General features: G+C 41.5%; 1 protein-coding gene across 2 annotated transcripts in view; it reads left to right on the forward strand.

Annotated features, from left to right (window-relative positions):
- The window catches only part of mspo (M-spondin), a 169,375-nt gene extending 155,596 nt beyond the window's left edge, over positions 1-13,779 (forward strand). The window contains exons 5-7 of one of the 2 annotated variants that reach the window (XM_087349571.1): positions 8,999-9,234; positions 9,914-10,095; positions 11,833-13,779. In XM_087349571.1, the coding sequence (XP_087205697.1) occupies positions 8,999-9,234; positions 9,914-10,095; positions 11,833-12,029 (615 nt within the window). In that variant the 3' untranslated portion in view covers positions 12,030-13,779. The remainder of the gene's footprint in view (positions 1-8,998; positions 9,235-9,913; positions 10,096-11,832) is intronic. The other variant, XM_087349572.1, reaches the window with a different exon arrangement.
- The last annotated feature ends 4,770 nt before the right edge of the window (positions 13,780-18,549 follow it).

Raw genomic sequence — 18,549 nt, forward strand, 5'->3', positions numbered from 1 at the left:
TGTTGCACGCATGGAGGGGTAGAACTATTTCATAAGTATTTGTTGCAAACAGATGATCCCTGTTATTAGTGTAGATAATATTTAATTAATCTCCGTGTTTTAAACTACATTAACGTGAGGGCATATTAGGGCTATAATTTTCTGCTTGGATAGTTTAGAAGTGTAGTTAATTGAACATATAAGCCTAATTAAATGAAAATGTAATATATTAATGTGATTGATTAGAGACAAATATTTTGAATTAGAATTTATTACAGTGTGTCACGTAGAAGTTTACTACTTCGGAAATGTATAAATGTACACGGGTTAATATCAGCCTAGGTATTTTTACCTGAAGATGGGAGTAGAACCAGCTCCCGAAACTTAGTGGCTTTGTTTTTAGAATACTTGACGATGGATCAGGTCCAGAGAAACAACAATGGTGTACTCCTGCAAAAGAGTCATTGGGAATATCTTGCTCATACACAATACTCCCGGCACTTTGCACCCAGTGACTTTCGCCTCATTGGTCCATAGACCAGGTTCGAAGAAGAAGAAGAAGAACACTTGTAAGGTGGTGGTAATGTGAAAATCGAGGTGCGCTGGAGGGTGCAAAAGCTGTGTCCAAATTTGTTCTTTACGAGAATCGAACAGGTGTTCTTCAGGTGGGAGAAATGCCTCAGTCACTCTTGCGATTATTGAGAATTTGGGTCTGTGGTCTGTCGTTATTTTGGGTGTCTAGGTTGGAGTACAGACCTTTGTAGCAAATCTTTGATGTTACGTATCGACAACCGTGCGTGGTAGCACCGTGTAGTATCGGCAACTTCTCCGACTTTGGTGTCATGATGGTAGCCTAAACAGTGGCGTATAGGTAATGCCTTTGAATAAACGTGTATCTTATCATGTCTTACGCTTTCAGTGCATTTTCCAATTATAATGGAGAGCTGATGTCAAGGCACGTGGCCTGCCCTGTCTCATATCCTGGATTTCATAACGGATTTCCGTTGAATTTGGCACGGAGGTCTGTTTTACTTCGAGTGAAATAAATTTCCTGTTGGCCTTTGTTATCCACTACAATTTCACGATGCATGAAAGTCAAGTCAAACCATTACATTTCTAACATTCAGACAGCTTATCATGCAGATCATTGCTGTGTGGAATAAATTGTAGATGTCACTGATGTCGGCAACTTAATTTGAATATTCCTTCGGTGTGGTAAATATTTAATAGAAGCGTGATGCTGATCACTCACCCCCATCTACTGCTGAAGTTAAGAACGAGTAAGACCTATACCTTCTCTCCCCCCCCCCCAACGCCTCCACAGCGTATACCGGGGAGAGCTTAAAATATTTAAGATCTACATCGGGAAGTAATGGATTCCTCTGGCAAGTAGTGTTTATCTGCGTTGTGATTAGCTTTTCAGCAATTGATTCGTAACTTGAATGAGTGAAAACTAATGCTGATGATGTACATAATTCCACACTTGTTACATATAATCCTGTCCCATGCATTTCGTAACTGACTCTGCAGTTTGATTTCAGGTGACTATATGTTGCGTGTGTGGTTATGAACCAAAGACACGTTAGTTAGTTAATTTCAGTTGAAGAGTCGCCCATGAATCCTATTCGCTAAATAAACCTCACAACTCAGCTTTCTACATGTGCCTGTCCACACAGGCTATAATAACATTAGCTTGATGCGTATGAAGTCGACCGAATAATTAGTGATGGTCATTTCAATTGCACGCATTTCCTCTCAGCTGGGCAGAATAACTAAATCATATTACAAATCGTGCGTACATGCGTAGCTTACATGCCTGTTTATGTACTGGGCTTTATCTGATGTCCTTACACGTGTTTCATTCCCATAGTGGCGTGTTAGTGCGCGTCCACTCCACTAGAGGCACTGACAGAACGGTATCCAGTGCAGGGAGTTGGGTGAAGTTTACTTCTTGTTCTACTTAAGAATGGTTTCGTTCGTGCCGTGTGGTAACGCGGCGCAGAAAAGTTTAACACCATTTCTAAACATAAATTATAAATAGTTTAAAACAAAATGTATCTTGACTGCGTTCGTGACAGAACTGAACTAATTTCAATATTTTAAAGGCGAATTGGATTTAGCTGGCTGCGGACAGGGTGTTATCTTGTGACTACGGAAATAGTTTTTCATGTTTCAAGGACTTTACGCCACAGAGTTAATTCATTCGTTGTTCAAACCAATCGCGTTGATGTACGACACGAAAACGTTGTAGTGAGATGAGTTTTGCACCACAGAAACCGAGGTTAGCGGGCAGACACTTGAAGATTGCCTCACAAGAACTGTCTACATAATTGATTATCCCTGTACGGAATCGTGGCTATCAAACAAGCTGACTGACTTTCAGAGGACGCCTTGATCACTTGAACTGCCTAATCAAAAATCGTCAAATATCATGTAGCACCTTGGTACGTCCGTGTATGTTATTGTTGCGGTCAGAGGGTGCATTTTGCATGAGTGTAATAAACAGAATTATAAGGAATTTCTAGCCTGTCTACAAACTGACTTCACTTATAGACAGAACGCTCTTTACATCATGAAATGAATGGTGATTGTTTGCACTCAAATACCGTTGGATATTCCGTTCATATATGACGACTTGTGTTACCTGATTCTTCCTCACACTTTGTAGCTTGCGACTTAAGGCGTTCTTTTCTGCTTTTAGTACTTATCTTTCACTCTGCTTAAGCTGAACATTTCGACGTTGAAAATCCAAGTAATGGACTCATTATTTGAAAATCCATTCGAACGTAAATGTTGTCCAACTTCTCTTTTAATTTTTTAGTGTGTTCTTTTCCTCCAGAACAATGTCTTTTGATAGGATCTCCTCCCTCTTTTTCTAAAATATCAACTGCATGACGTATGCTCTATAGACCCATCTTATGTAAATATCTTCTATGGAAGACTGCATTTCATTTTGCTAATGCACTGTCACACTTACGGAGTAGAACTGAGATATGTGTATCACCTACGAGGCTGAATCCACTCGATCTTACTGCAGTAAGAGGCGCATGCAGACAATGGGACAGCATCTCGGCTCAGTTGTTCACTGAATGTCTTTGGCGGTGTTGTTATATCACCCCTTTCACCATTTTGGGCTTTATCCATAGTCTGTTGAAAGGTTTTTTAAAGTTTCTCAAAAATCGCAACGATTCAAAGGATCTATCTTCCTTCATATTCGGATAAAAAGAGGAGGCACTCCGTTGTATCCTAAACCGAATTTCTCGATCGGGGAGAACGACAAAGGATGGGTCCATCTTTCAAAACATTGTGATTTTTAGGATTTTTTAAACAAATATCAACAGATGATGGACAGAGTCTTTGTAAGGAAGTAGTGAAGCTTTCCACCCACGTTTAGTAATAAACAAGGCAGCAAAGATAGCTCAGTATTTCTTTGTTTGCTTTATTTTACTGAAATACATTAAATTAATGCATAATGAGATAATATCCGTCTCTCGGCCTGTATATTTTTCTTTCCAGATTTCGTGATGGTCACACTAGAAAGACATTAGAAAGAATGAATTTGATTTTATACATTTCCGTCTGCTCAAACTCTTAATATATATGTAGCTCGAATCGAATTAAAAATATCTTGTTACAAAATATTTTTGTATGGTTCAAATATAAATTTACTTAGATTCCCAAGGCTTAATTTTAAAAACCTTTTTGATCACATATATTTAAGGAAATTTAAGCAAATATAATTTATTTCAACGTATTTTGATATCCCCCTGTTGATTGCTTTTATTAAAAGTAGAACAAAGCAATGTAGTAGATACGTAACTTTTTTATTAGCTTTATAAGAATAGTTTTCTGTCTTAATTAAATGAACACCGATATCAGTGAGGAGAGAAGAACAGCAAAGAATGCATTTGTGAATTGACATGTCTGAGCAATTCCATCAAACTTTGGTGCCAGAGGGCGCCATGAGTTTAACATATGTTGATTTCAGGCTGTAAAAACTGTAAGCAGTTCCATTCATAAGACTTCTGGTATTATGGAACTTTTAAATGTTAAAAATTCCGATGTTTCTAAGATGCATGCTGCCTAGTTCAGAGCGAAACAATGGGACCAGAACATTAACTCGAAATTTCGGACATTGGTCTTACAAAAAAGTTATAATAAAATGTATCTAAAACTTTCACGGTGACTAACATCAAAATTCTTCTTCCATCTTTTTTTAATGAATTAATTTCCGATTACCAGTTATATAGAACTTCAAATCGCCGCGCAGTCTCCTTCACTAACAGGCCAACAACCCACAAAATAATTTCTTGAACAGAAACTACAATTATTATAGTAGCCATCGCAATGTAGCACCTCTTTTTCGCACATCGTAATAAGAGCGTCGCCTGCACACCCACTGACCCGCTATGCAGCTGTAGCGGAGAAGTTGCCGAAGAATCACGGCTGAGTAATGCTAGTAGCTCTAGTGCCTGCGCTCCAACCTTCGCCTTCAGGCACACTGATCCAGAAAGGTGGCCTTGTAGTTTCGAAATGCTTTCTTGCGATGTTTCATCTCTCATGCGTCTTGATATCACTTTATTTACTAACCACATCCGTGTGGAGCACAGACCTTCTTAAGAAGTTAACGTTCCTCAACTGGACAGGAAAGTTAGTTAGAAAGGGCATTTGCACATTAGAGTCTATAGGACAAGCATCCAAAATTTTTGCCCCTATCCTCTGCAGCTGGTATAACGCCGCTAAACATATTCATGCCATTGAAAGACAGAGAGAACTTCGTTAACTAGCGTCACGCTACACCTTGTGTGCTTCCTTTATCCTCCAGAAATGAGCAGTGTTTGCAGACAGTCTGAGGCAGCTAACCTGAGCAGTGTGGTGACATTTATTTTTTATGCGCATCGTAGCCATGTTATAGAGGCATTTTAACGATACCCGTGGGAGATACCTACCGGCAATAGACGTGCGTAGGACTGTGTCGTGACTGCCTGCCCTCTGTCACTTGCATGTCAATGTACCTCTTCTCGTCTATAGCTTTGGATGATCATCCCACAGTGGTTCATATTCTGTTAGGGCCAATTCGAAAATTCAAATGATAAAGCTGTGGGTTCAGTAAATATGAAGTACTTATAGATATATTAAAATGCCACCATTTATGAAGCTAAACTAATTTCTTTTTAAATTTGATTTTAGTATGCTACCGTCGCTCCAAAATATTTTATTTTAGTCATATTTTCGAAGTATTTATTAGTTGTCTTAATACTATGATTTGTACTGCATTCTGTTGACATATATTCAGGTTATTTGCTTTTATTATCAAACCAACCATCTTATTATCGCCAAAAAGTGCTTGTATTTTTATTTAAGGCATTCGTACAATAAACTGACCCAAAACACACATTGGCAGCTGATGCATCCAGCTGCATTACAAACGCTCCACGTTTTCCTGGACCTCCATAATCGGTTGTAACTTATGCTAGTCGACTCAGTTATTTAGTCATTCAAACGTTTAATAAACATAACAGTAGGATATCTGTTAGGTTAATTTACATCTATTGACATAATCAATTCAGTAAGCCAATCAAAATCTTGATGATTGTTGTCGGGAATCGATCGACTAGTCTCCCAAATGCAAGGTCTGGTAGTTCTTCATCTGCCCGTACTGTCATTATGTTGGAGCGCATGAACAGGTGTTCATGAATTGTGCAATAGGATCTGTGTGAAAGCTGCTCTGTCAGAATTTCTGTGTCACAAAAGGAATACTAACTATGGCAGACTGCTGCATTATGGAGCCGCGAAGCGTAATACATCGCCGTTCACTCAGATGGCTCTCAGATTTCATATATACTTAATGAATATGTATTGTCCGTTTGGAAATCTATCTACATGTTTCATGGCGTGAAACATGTACCGAATTAAGATTATACTTGGCGAAGAGTTGCGGAATTGTCGGAGAAATCTCATTTCGGCCCAAATTTGTTCGCTTCACCAATTAGTTTACATGACGTTCAGTTCAAAATTCATTATATGTAAAAGTGGCTTATCTTGAGGAAAGGTTAGCAAACAAAAGCGAAATGCAATACATAGTGGAAATTTAAGTTTTCATAATAAATGATTTTGGCAGAACTGAAAGAATTTTCATGTAAACTTGAAACCAGTTCTTTATTCCTGTAAGAATCGTATCTGAATTAGTAAGAGTCGGAGATGTCTGTCTAGGGCACTGCTTCCGAAACTTTTTCCTTCATTACCCAAAACCGCTTATCAGAAAGTCCTTTTTACCCAATGTAGGTAAAACACTAACTGCACAGAAAACATATTTTAAACATCTCTAAACATTTCAGCGGCCACAAAAAATTTGGTATAATTATTCACCATGAATATTTCATCACGCAGGTCCCAGCAATGAGTACAAAGCCACTGCTCCATCTTATTTACTAAAAGTAAAGCTGTCCCACTATACGCCATTTAGGCGCTTGGGGGGAGTGGAGGTATAGCTCCTACTCATTCTTGACCTCGGCACTAGATGGGGGTGAGTGATCAGCATCACACCCTGGCCATGCTTTACCCCCGGGAAAGAACCCCGGGACCCATTGTAGAGGAGGCTGGGTGGGCCCCAGAACCGGTCTAGACGCAAAATTGGCAGCAATTGGAGACAGAGTACACCTCAAATCGTATTCGGGGTTCAGCAAACAGTTTCGTTTTGTGCTGTTTATGAAGGCAAGAGTGGAAAATCCTACTTCACACATGTAGGTGTAATGTGTATTCCGAGGTGTGTCGTTACCCAAATAAAAACCACTTTTACCCATTTTTGGGTAATTTACCCAGGTTTGGGAAGCACCGCCGTGAAAACCTCAAATCCTACTTAGTAAGAGCCGAATTTCAATTTATTCTATTACATTTTGGTAAACACGGTTTCAGATTGAATATCTTTATTTGAGGCAATGCTCATTAATAAGAAACATTATGTGCTCCAAACCGAAAATGTACTAAAGTCAACTTCATAATGCGATAAAAGTAATCCAAGGTTTAAATAATTGAGTACGTTACACAGTAACAGCTGTAACAAACTGAATTTAAATTAAAAGTGTAACTAGGAAAAGTAAGCAATAAAAGTAATTTTTGTTTCCTTTCGAAATTTATGGCTAAAAGAAGGCTTTTACCAATGGTAAGCTATGGATGTAAACATGAACTCTTATTTCAGGGAATTAAATAAACTGAAGCAAAGCACACAGTAAAATTTTCGACCTCAGAGGGACGCTTGCAGTTAGCAGTCAGCTTTGAACGTTACACGATAAGAATTTTCGTGATTTAAAGCGATCTCCAAACAGTGTTACAACAGTGAAGGTGCTGAACGTCGTAGTCGGGCGGTTGGCATTCCTGCTTATTCTGGAGATCTCACTTTCAAATCTCGACCCTGAGTCCAGCTGTCTTGACTGGGTTTGTTTCGTGGTATTCACCGGTCTCTCCATCCAAATTCCGGGCAGTACCTTAAATTAGGCCGTGTCAGCTTCCTTTCCCATTCCTCCCAATTCATTAGTCACTTCAGAACGTCTACTAGACTACACGGTGAAACATCTCCGAAGACAGTTATCTTAATTGTTAGACATCCTGACTGTTGGTTACGATGTATGTCGCACATCAGAAGAATTATTTTAGATCCAGGTCACCGTCACATTTCATGCAGCCCCGTATCTGCTCGATCTTGGCGTAGTGGCTGACGTTATATTTGTCACTGTTCCATGCAAAATTGTACCACTGGGACTTCAGAAAATCTTGTGAATACAACCACGAAATCATAAGCAGCAACTTCTTAAAAGTACGTTTAGTTCTTTTGGAATGACAGAGATTGGAGACAATATAAATAAATTAAATAAATGGTCCACAATTTGTATTCACACCAACTATTAAGGTCACTGATTGTTTCTTTACAGTACATACCTTACGCTGTACTGACCTTTTTTTAAAATAGACAAACTTTTTTTAACAAAATGAGTAGATCTCGCACGAATCTGAACTTAACCTCCACCGAGTTTCTCAGCAGTCTGCAACGGAGCTTTGTGGACAGTGAATAGTTTCGCCTACGTCAGAATTGTTTGACAGTGCGTAATGTACCGGGATTCGAACCGAGTATCTTTCAAATGCAAGTCACTTCCTTTATAGACCTAATACCTCACTTCATGTACATTTCTTTTCATAGAATTTTACATTTATAGACACGAGGCGTATTGTGTAGATACCTGCTTAAAATTAAATAATAAGCCATTTTTACCTCTGACACACCATTTAAAACTGACTAAAGGTCGATAATGTTACAGTACATCAACTATGGTACTGGAAACTTATATGTTTTTTTTTTTTTTTTTTTTTTTTTTTTTTTTTTTTTTTTTTTTTTTTTTTTTTTTTGGTTATCAGTCCTAGGATTGGTTTGCAACCCCATTTTGGGGCTGTTTCTTGCGAAGATACCACCGTGGTTTCGCCTTGCCTTCCGTGGTCAGTCTTTATCCATCAGACTGGAAGAGAAAGGATGCGGACAAACATCAATGCCTTGAGTGGGAGTCGAACCTACGGTCCCAGCGGCCAGGTGCACGAGGTCCCTGCCTCAGATCGCGTGGCCACTGCGGCCGGCAGCTGTTATTTAATATTTTGATTTGAAAGAAGATGGATGCCTACTGGTTTGTAGCGCCGTGTAGTCTTGTAGAATTTTACCGACGTTTCAGACGTCCCTGCTGCGATCATCGCTCTGATGATGGAGGCAGCAAGGACATCTGAAACTTCGGTAAATTTCTACCAGGCTACACGGCGCTACAACCCAGAAGACAGCCATCTTCATATTCACCGTCGTGAAAACCTCAAATTGTACTTTGATCCTGTGGATTCCTAAAGCAACTGGTGAAACTATTCGCATGAATGTTGCGTTTGAAGGAGTACAAAGTGAGTGAGGTGTTTCACCACTCGGAGGACGACGGGCACCAAGAGCCACTGCGCCTGGAACACAGCAAAAACGAAACAGTCTGCTTTTCAGGTGAAGGAGTACGAACTGAGTGAGGTGTTCCACCACTCGGAGGACGACAGGCAGTACGAGGTGCTCCGTATGGAACACATGACTCGCAACACGATCGACGTTCTCAACAATAACGACATAGAGGCGGAGATCGAGGAAGAACGCAGAGAGCAGGAGCGACGGATGCAGCAGCTCAGCACTACCACGCATGCGCCGATAACTTCCACAACTGGGACCGCCACCCTCGAAAATTCCGCGTGAGTTTAACACAATATTTGCCAACAGTATTTGTAGCCATGATTTATGTCTGATAATTGGCCTCACAACTGATCTCATTCTGTAATAAGAGCTTCGGTAAAACGATTTCGCATTTGAAATAAAAGTTTTGTTGTTCGAGAAGAACATGCCAAAGAACTGTAACAATATTTTGTCGGTATGTTACATATTAAGAGCTAGGTTACAGGTCGGCGTGTATTTCATCGATGATGGTCTTCTGGGCTCTGACCATTGAGATGGGAGCGATACCTCAGTGAGGAGCTACAAGGCCAAATGACGTCATAGCCCAGAAGACCACCATCGACAACTTCACCGCCATGAGGACCGCATGTCTCAGATGACTTGCAGGTAATTCAGCCGTTGAAATGTTCGCCTCAGTGTGTCTTGAGCAACTTCAGCTGCTGATTCGAATATTATTGTTCTACCTGCAGTACGGACGCCAACATGCAAGTCTATGTTCGGATGATCATGAACGTCCGTCAGTGACCCACATTTTCGTACATATGTTGCCTACATTTAACATATTTATTTCGCACTTTCAGCTTCCTAAATGTGACTTGGGACAATACGATAGTGTCTGAATGCCATGGGAGTAGTGGACTGTTACCAGAGAACTGATTATGGTTTACTTTGTCTCTTCAGAATATTTCCTTGTTTCAGCAGTACGAATCAGATGACCTTGGCGCGGGTGTCTGTGCCTTCAACAGGCATTATTCCGAAAGGTGACAAGGACGCCATCTTGAACAGCATCGTGGAGACGTACCGTACTTCGACAACTGGCGACAAGGATCACCACCGCAAGAAATACAAAGGAAAGCCCCGGAATAAACTCCACAAAATTAGTAAGAAATTGTCGCTATTATTACTAAGTATTTTATGTGAATATAGATATTCCATATCCGCCCTGAAAACTGATGTCTGAATTTGAAGAAAAAAAATATCAAAATTCGCCAACACCCGCTTTCTGCCGGACACGGTTTTTAACTGACTTTGTCTCTGAAGGAAGCAATCTCTGCAATGACCCGGTCTGCCTTACCCCGACTTTGACGGAATCAGTCTCCGACGGAATCGGTCTCTGCCGAAGAGATGTTCTGCCGGGCCTCATTCGTGTCGCACAAGATCTCTGCGTGACAGTGTCTGACCCTTGTTCTGCCGGACTCGGTCTCTGCCTCACCCGGTCTCTGCCCTATCCCGTCTCTGCCTCACCCGGTCTCTCCCGTTCCAACACTGACGGACTCGGTCTCAGCCAGGCCGTGTCTGCAAGGCCTTTTTCGGAGGGGATATAGTGAGGTTAAGACCGGGTGAGGCACAGATCGAGTGCGGCTCTGATCGGGTCCAGCAGACGCCGGTTCTGGTAGGGAGCAGGAAGCGAATATTTTGAAAAAAAGTAACATATTTTTCAAAATTTCTAAAAATCAAAAAATGCTGGATATTGTCGAAAAAGCGCATAGTTTTTTTTCGAAATATTCCCAAAATATTTTGAAGTTGATATTTTTCAATTTTTTTTAGATTTGTGCGCTTTTAGGATTCCCCCCCTTCAAAATTCTCTCCTCTCGGTTTCCACTGCATACGGTCTCTACCTGACTTTGTCTCTGACGGAAGCACTCTCTGACGATAGCATTCTCCGCCTGACCCGGTCTCTGACGAACTCTGTCTCTGTCGGACACGTGTTCTGCCGGGCCCGATTCGTGTCGCACCAGATCTCTACGTATCTCGGTGTATACTTCATCCCGTCTCTGCCCCACCCTTTTTCTGCCGTCCCGTCTATGACGGACTCGGTCTCTGCTGTACTATGTCTCTGCCGGACCCATTCTCAGACTGATCTTGTCTCTGACGTACACGGTCCCTGCACGATGCTTTCTCTGTATGACCCGGCTTCTACGGAGCCGTCTCTGCAAGGACGTGGTTCGGCACAGACCCGGTGGGCACATACAGTGTCCGGCAAAGGCCGGGTGTAGCAGAGACCGGTTCGGAGACACCAGTTCTGATAGGGATCGGAAGGGACACGATATCATGGCAGAGTAGGGCACTTGAGCTGGGCAGGGTATGAGTGCAGGACAGGGTAGAGAAGAAGAGTGCAATTATGGGCTTGTCAAGAGGGCTGGACAGGTTAGGGCAGGTGTCGAGGTCTGAGCTGGGCAGTAGGGCAGGGGAGGCCACAAGTGTTGTGATGGGCTGGGTACTAGGGCAGGAATATCAGGCGAGGATAGAGTAGGGCACGAGCTCTGAGCTAGGCGCAAGGTATGGGCAGAGCTGATCATGGCACAAAGGCTGGAATGGGCACCTGTTCAGGACAATCCAGGGTACGAGGGAAGGGCATAAAAGGGTATGGTAATACACAATGGCAGCGGAGACGAGGTCAGTGCAGGGCACGAGGGCAGATGAGAGCACGAACGCAGGACTTGGACGACGTTTGGGCTGGTCACAAGAGCTAGGAAGTACCTGGCAGTGTCTCAGAGTATTAGCCGACCACTATGTTCGAGTTTCGGCCGAATTTCCCAGGTTGCTCATTTTCCGTAGTTATTCCGGGAGAATTTCGGAGTGTGTTTTACACTAACATGAACATGTGACATTTTTAGGGCCACCGCGCGACTGCCGGGTGAGCGACTGGACACAGTGGGGGCCGTGCAGCAAGTCGTGCGGTATTGGTGAGATGACACGAAGACGCGAAGTGATTAAGCACGCGAGGCGCGGCGGCATAGTGTGCCCGCCGTTGCAGGAGACGAAGTGGTGCGGCAGTGCTAGAGCGTGTTCGCGCGGATACTTCAACTGGTAGGTTCCCTGACCAACAGACACTTCGACTCTACTCTGTGGCTGCCTCGGCGGTCACTACAGCCGGTTACACACCGGCAACATTGCAGTAACCATCACTTCTCTTGGGTAACATCAAACAAGGTGGTAGTTACGAGACTTTAAACATCTGGTAAGTCCATTGTGACCTGCGAAAGAAAAAAAACCTGTGTGTCAAATGGCGACGAATTGTATCAAAGAGGATATTTTAGTCGCATGACGCACAATAATTTGCTACCAGAACAATTTTCTCCCAGTTTTATAAAATAATTCAGAACTTAATTTTAGGCTATGAAATGAAATGTGTTCATGGGCTCTTTACGATGTTATAGTACACAGTCACAAAGTACTATGACGATATATTCGAGGATAAACTGAAGATTTTAAGCAATAACAAAATATTGTTTACATGGCTTTCCGTTAATTTTTATATAGTGGTATATAAAAAATAAACTACTCAAAAATAAATTTTTATTACAAATTACTGTACTTTAAATTTTATACGGGCGTATTTCAAAGTTGAATAACTAGCTCATACTGATTATGGTTCTTCGGTTCTAAAAATTATTTCCATCTGTTTCAAAGAAAGAAACTACAATAACTACAATAATAATATTAATAATAATGTAAATGCTCAAAACAGAACATGTTCCTCCTATTGGATTAAAGTAGCACAGATTGAATTCAGCTTCAGTATAGCCTTGAATAACCAGTTGTATTTTCAATAATATGGATTATTTTTTAACTTCAACTTTATACTTTATAATTACCATGAAGTACATTCGTCATGACAAAGCTGGGCCTGATTCTCAGTTAAATATAAAAAAATATTTCTTAGAAAATGTAATTACTGTATAAACCACACATTTGCAGATTGTATTCATAAACACTGTGACTGACACAATTGGAAACTGTCAGCGTCGTAGTGAGTGTCTTTTATATAAATCAGTGAGTGTCCTTCGTCTCCAATTTTCAGTCTTTGAAAGTCCACAGTCGATTGTCATTGTACGGTTTACTCTGCTGAATGTGTTTCAAGGCTGAAAACGCTGTCACGTGTCCCAACTTCTTTACCGAGATGTTCCAGAAACTATGGACAAAAATTTATATATTAATTCTGTAATTTTGAAATGTTTAAAAAATTGCAGTTTGGAAGTAACGAAATCACAGATAACAGCAGTGTTTATAAAATGTCGTCGTACACTACAAGTACAATACGGAAATTAAATGAAATGAAAAATCATCTAGATTGAAAGAAATTAAGCATTTTGATTCGTTCTGGACAAGTTGGCAAGTGTTGGTGTGTGTGAGATAATTCGTGTGCTCTCAGTTTGTTGGAAGTTTGTATGTCGTTTCTTATTTGAAAGTATATTAGTAATAATTTGAAATGAAAGTAAGTAATATAGAATGGAGATCAGCGTTTTGACAATCGGAAGTCGAACAATCCTTGTAGTTATGTACCGAGTTCTTGTGAACATTACTAGGGAAACGTGAACTTAAGTAGTGAATAAACAATCCAACCAACATTTGAACTGTCTTCTACAACTAGTGAAATAATAACTTGTTTATAGTAATGAATAACCAACCCCATGGTTACAATGCAAAGGCTGAAGTGAAGTTGCATTAATTTCTCTTATAATTATAATTAACATGTGAAAAATTAGGTAAAATTTGCTGAATAAGAGCTATATACACATATATAAAGGACACAAGAATAAAATACACAAATAATTTTGTGATTTTAATTTTCTTATTTAATTAAAGACAAAATTTTTGCCATGAAAGAAGTGCAGGGTATCAGGTGAACCTTAAAACTATATGTCTTTATTATTAATATTCTGTTCTCGTTCTTTAATTCCGAACAACCCTTAAACAAATTAAGAACATTTATTTATGGTAAAACAACTCTTTGTTACATGCATACAAACCTGTGCACGTAGGAATTCCTGCAGAAAGAAAGAGCAATGGACGACAGTAAAACGTATTATGTACAAACAGCTGATTCATAAATACACTGCATTCTAAAAAAACATATTTTCCACACCTTAACTGATAAATCTGTATACATATATACTGGTGTTTGTCATCATTTATTTTAATTGTGACAGCTTGAATGTTAAAAGTTAGACACAGGAGCAGGCTTTAATTTTCAATTTCCATTCTCCATTTCATTCTTTACGTATTAACAAATAAGTAGCAGCACAGGGTTGAAGATGGCTGTCTTCTGGGTTCTTGCACCCTGTAGTCCTGTAGAAGTTTACCTTCGTTTCATCGGTCTTTACTGCCTCCATCATCAGGGCGATTGAGAAGACAGCCATCTTCAGACTCACACCGTGTGAACCTACATACCTATGAGTTGGGAGGCCGGGGTTCGATTCCCAGTGCAGGTCTGGAGCTGATGGAGTGCTCTGTGTAACTTGCAGCTCTTTTTTTACCTGTGGATAACGCAGTTTGAAACCAGGTTTGTCGCAGCGGAGGCAGAAATATAAAATTATTCTTCTCTGATGATATTAAAATAATGATTGTTATATGGCGCTGCAGTTCACATATCTTTTCATTAGTTCATGTCTTTGCCAATAGAGGGCGTAGCTGGTCACATAGCTTTCAGTTTTCGATGTTTCTATTCGGGCTACAGGACACCGAAGGAGGTGAACGAGTCATAAAACTTTCGCGGGCTCATTAGTTTGTACCTTCCTAACAGATGGTGAGGCAGTTCACTTACCTTTACACTAGTTCATGTCTTAACTAATAGTGGGCGTAGCAGGTCATACAGCTTTAAGTTTTCGATGTTTCTATCCTAAGAGACCCTGTGAGGCACAGATCGCGTTCGTCAGGGACACAGTACATCAGAAACAATACATCAAAAAATGCTGGAAATTGTCCAAAACGCCCACAAAACAAAAAAAAATTGAAATTTTCCACTTTCAAACCTTCTTTCAAATATTTCAAAAATTTCAGTTTTGTGCGCTCTTCAGACAATTTAAAGCACTTTTTGATTTTTCGAAAATTTTAAAAATCTTCCAATTTGCCATGCATACCAGCCTCACAGAATGCCTCTTCCTGTCCCTGCCGGACTCGGCCTCTGTATCTCCCGATTGCAGACTTCCTAGATGGCCGTGTTTCTGCTCGTATCGGTCTCTGCGTTACGTGGTGGAAACTGTCCAAAAAACGCACGAAACAAAAAAATTTGAAAAATTTCACATTCAAAAATGTTTGGTTTTGTGCACTTTTCACATAATTTCCAGCATTTTTTGATTTTTCGAAAATTATGAAAAATTTCATTTTTTTTCAAAACTCTCCCCGAGAGGTGCATGCCGACCTCAGTGAATGAAACATCCTGTCTCTGCCGGACTCGGCCTCTATCTCAACCCGTTGATGACTGCACCATCCGGCCACTGTACGACTCACTGTGTGGCCGACGGTGTTTCTGCCCGTCCGTCTGCCTTACGTGGTGTCTGCCGCACCTGGGCTCTTCATAAACGACACTTCAAGGAGCGTGTCAGGCACAGACCCCGTTCGTCAGAGACACAGTACATCAGAGACAGTCCGACAGAGACCGGTTCTACAACAACCTGTCTATGCCGGTCTCGGCCTCTATCTCAACCCGTTGCTGACTGCCTCGGTGTGTACACCAACCGGCCTCTGTACGACTCGGTGTTTGGCCGATCGTGTTTATGCCCGTCTCGGTCCCTGCGTTACTTGGTGTCTGCCGCACCTGGGCTCTTCAGAGTCGGCACGTCAGGGAGCGGGTGAGGCACCGACCGCGTACTTCAGAGACAGAGTACATCAGAAAAAGTCCGACAGAGACCGGTTCTGCAACAACCTGTCTTTGCCGGTCTCGGCCTCTATCTCAACCCGTTGCTGACTGCCTCGGTGTCTGCACCACCCGGCCTTCGTACCACTCGTTTTGTGGCCGACCGTGTTTCTGACCGTCTCTCTTTCTCTCTGCCGCATTTGGTCTCTTCAGAGACGGCAAGTCAAGACGCGTTTCAGGCACAAACCTCGTTCGTGAGAGGCTGAGTACATCAGAAACAGTTCTACAGAGACTGGCTCTGCAAGGCAACAGGCGGGGAGAACTTTGATAGAATTTTTGAAAAATTTCAAAATTTTCGAAAAATCGAAACATTTTGGAAATTCCCCAAAAGAGAAAGTACATCAGCAACAGTCCAACGGACACTGGTTCTGCGAGGCATAAGGTGGGGAGAATTTTAAAAAGAAGTTTTTAAAAAATTCAAGGTTTTCGAAAAATAGAAAAAGGAAGGAAATTGTCCAAACAGCGCAAAAAATAAAAGAAATTGAAAAATTTCATATTCATAAATTTTCCAAAAATTTTGGTATTGTGCGCTTTACACACAATTTCCAACATAATTTGATTTTTCGAAATTTTTGAAAATTTTCATCTCTTTTCAAAACTCTACTCGACAGATGCAAGCCGCCCTTCGTTAATGCCACATCCTGTGTCTGCCGGACTCGACCTCTCTCTCAACCCGTTTCTGACTGCCTCGGTTTCTACACCAACCGGCTACTGTACGACTCGTTGTGTGGCCGACCGAGTTTCTGCCCGTCTCGATTTTTGCAGCATCAGGGCTCTTCAGAGGAGCGTGTCAGGCACAGACCGCGTTCGTCAGAGACAGAGTACGTCAGAAACAGTACGACAGAGACCGGTTCTGCAAAGCATCAGGTGGGGAGAATTTTGAAAGAAATTATGAAAATTTTGAAAATTTTCAATTGTTTTTCAAAAATCTCACCAAGACATGCATGCCAGCCTCGGTGTGTGCCTCACACTGTCTCTGCAGGACTCGGCCTCGATCCTTTCCGATTGCTGTCTGCCTCGGTTTCTGCATCAACCGTCCTCTGCAGGGCTCCATGTGTGACCGACCGTGTCCGTCTCGGTATCTGCCTTACGTGTTGCCTCCCGCACAAAGGCTTTTCAGAGATGGCACGTAAAAGACCGTATGAGGCAGATCGCTTCGTCGGAGACACAGTACACCAGAAACAGTCCGACAGCGATACGTTTTACAAAGCTTCAGGTGGGGTCAATTTTGAAAGACATTTTGAAAAAAAATTAAAATTTTCAAAAAATCAAAAAATGCTCGAAATTGTCCAAAAAGCGCACAAAATAAAAAATAAAAAATTCCACGTTCCATAAATTTTCCCAAAATTTCAAATTTTTGTTTCTGTGCGCTTTTCAGACAATTTCCAGTATTTTTCGAAAATTTTCAAATTTTCTTTTCAATACTCTTACCAAAAAATGCATGCCAGCCCCGGTGAATTCCTCACCTGCCTTCCGGACACGGCCTCTATTCTTCCCGATTGATGTCTGCCTCGGTTTCTGCACAAACAGCCTCTGCAGAGCTCGATGTGTGACAGCCCGTGTCTCTGCCCGGCTGGGTGTCTGCATTACGTGTTGTCTCCCGCACTTGGGCTTCTCAGAGACGTCACGTCAGATACCGTGTGAGGCACAGACCGCGTTCGTCAGAGACACAGTACGTCAGACAGTCCGAGAGCGATCGGTTCTGTATGGCATCAGGTGGAGTGAAATTTGAAAAATTCCACTTTGCAGAATTTTTCAAAAATTTCAAATTTTCTTGGTTTTGTGCGCTTTTCAGACAATTTCCAGCATTTTTCGAATTTTCGAAAATATTGAAAATTTTCAAATATTCTTTTCAATACTCTTACCAAGCCATGCATCACAGCCTCGGTGAATGCCTCAACCTGTCTTCGGGACTCGGCCTCTATCCTTCCCGATTGCTGTCTACCTCGGTTTCTGCACAACCGGCCTCCGCAGAGCTCGATGTGTGACAGACCGTGTCTCTGCCCGTCTGGGTGTTTGCATTACGTGTTGTCTCTCGCACCCGGGCTTTTCAGAGACGGCACGTCAGATACCGTGAGGCACAGATTGCGTCCGTCAGAGATACAGTACGTCAGACACAGTCCGACAGCGAGCGGTTCTCTATGGTATCAGGTGGGGTGAATTTTGAAAAAAATTGCCTTTTTTAAATTTTTTAAAAATAAAATAATTCTGGAAATTGTCCAAAAAGCGCTGAAACCAAAATTTTTTGAAAAATTTCACGTTCCAGAATTTTTTCAAAGATTTCAATTTTTTTTGTTATTGTGCGCTTTTCAGACATTTTCCAGCATTTTTTGATTTATCGAAAATTTTGAAAATTTTCAAATTTTCCTTTCAATACTCTTACCAAGAGATGCATGCCAGCCTCGGCGAATGCCTCAACATGTCTTCCGGACTCGGCCTCTATCCTTCCGGATTGCTGTCTGACTCGGTTTCTGCACCAACCGGCCTCTGCAGGGCACAATGTGTGACAGAACGTGTACCTACCCGTCTGGGTGTCTGCATTACGTGTTGTCTCTCGCACCTGGGCTTTTCAGAGACTGCACGTCATATACCGTGTGAGGCACAGACCGCATTCGTCAGAGTTACAGTACGTTAGACACAGTCTGACAGCGACCGGTTCTTTATGGCATCAGGTGGGGTGAATTTTGAAGAAAAA

The sequence above is a fragment of the Zootermopsis nevadensis genome, unplaced genomic scaffold (genome assembly GCF_977971745.1).
Source record: "Zootermopsis nevadensis isolate Lab colony 2312 unplaced genomic scaffold, Znev_1.0 Znev_ptg000016l, whole genome shotgun sequence".
Classification (NCBI taxonomy): Eukaryota; Metazoa; Arthropoda; class Insecta; order Blattodea; family Termopsidae; genus Zootermopsis; species Zootermopsis nevadensis.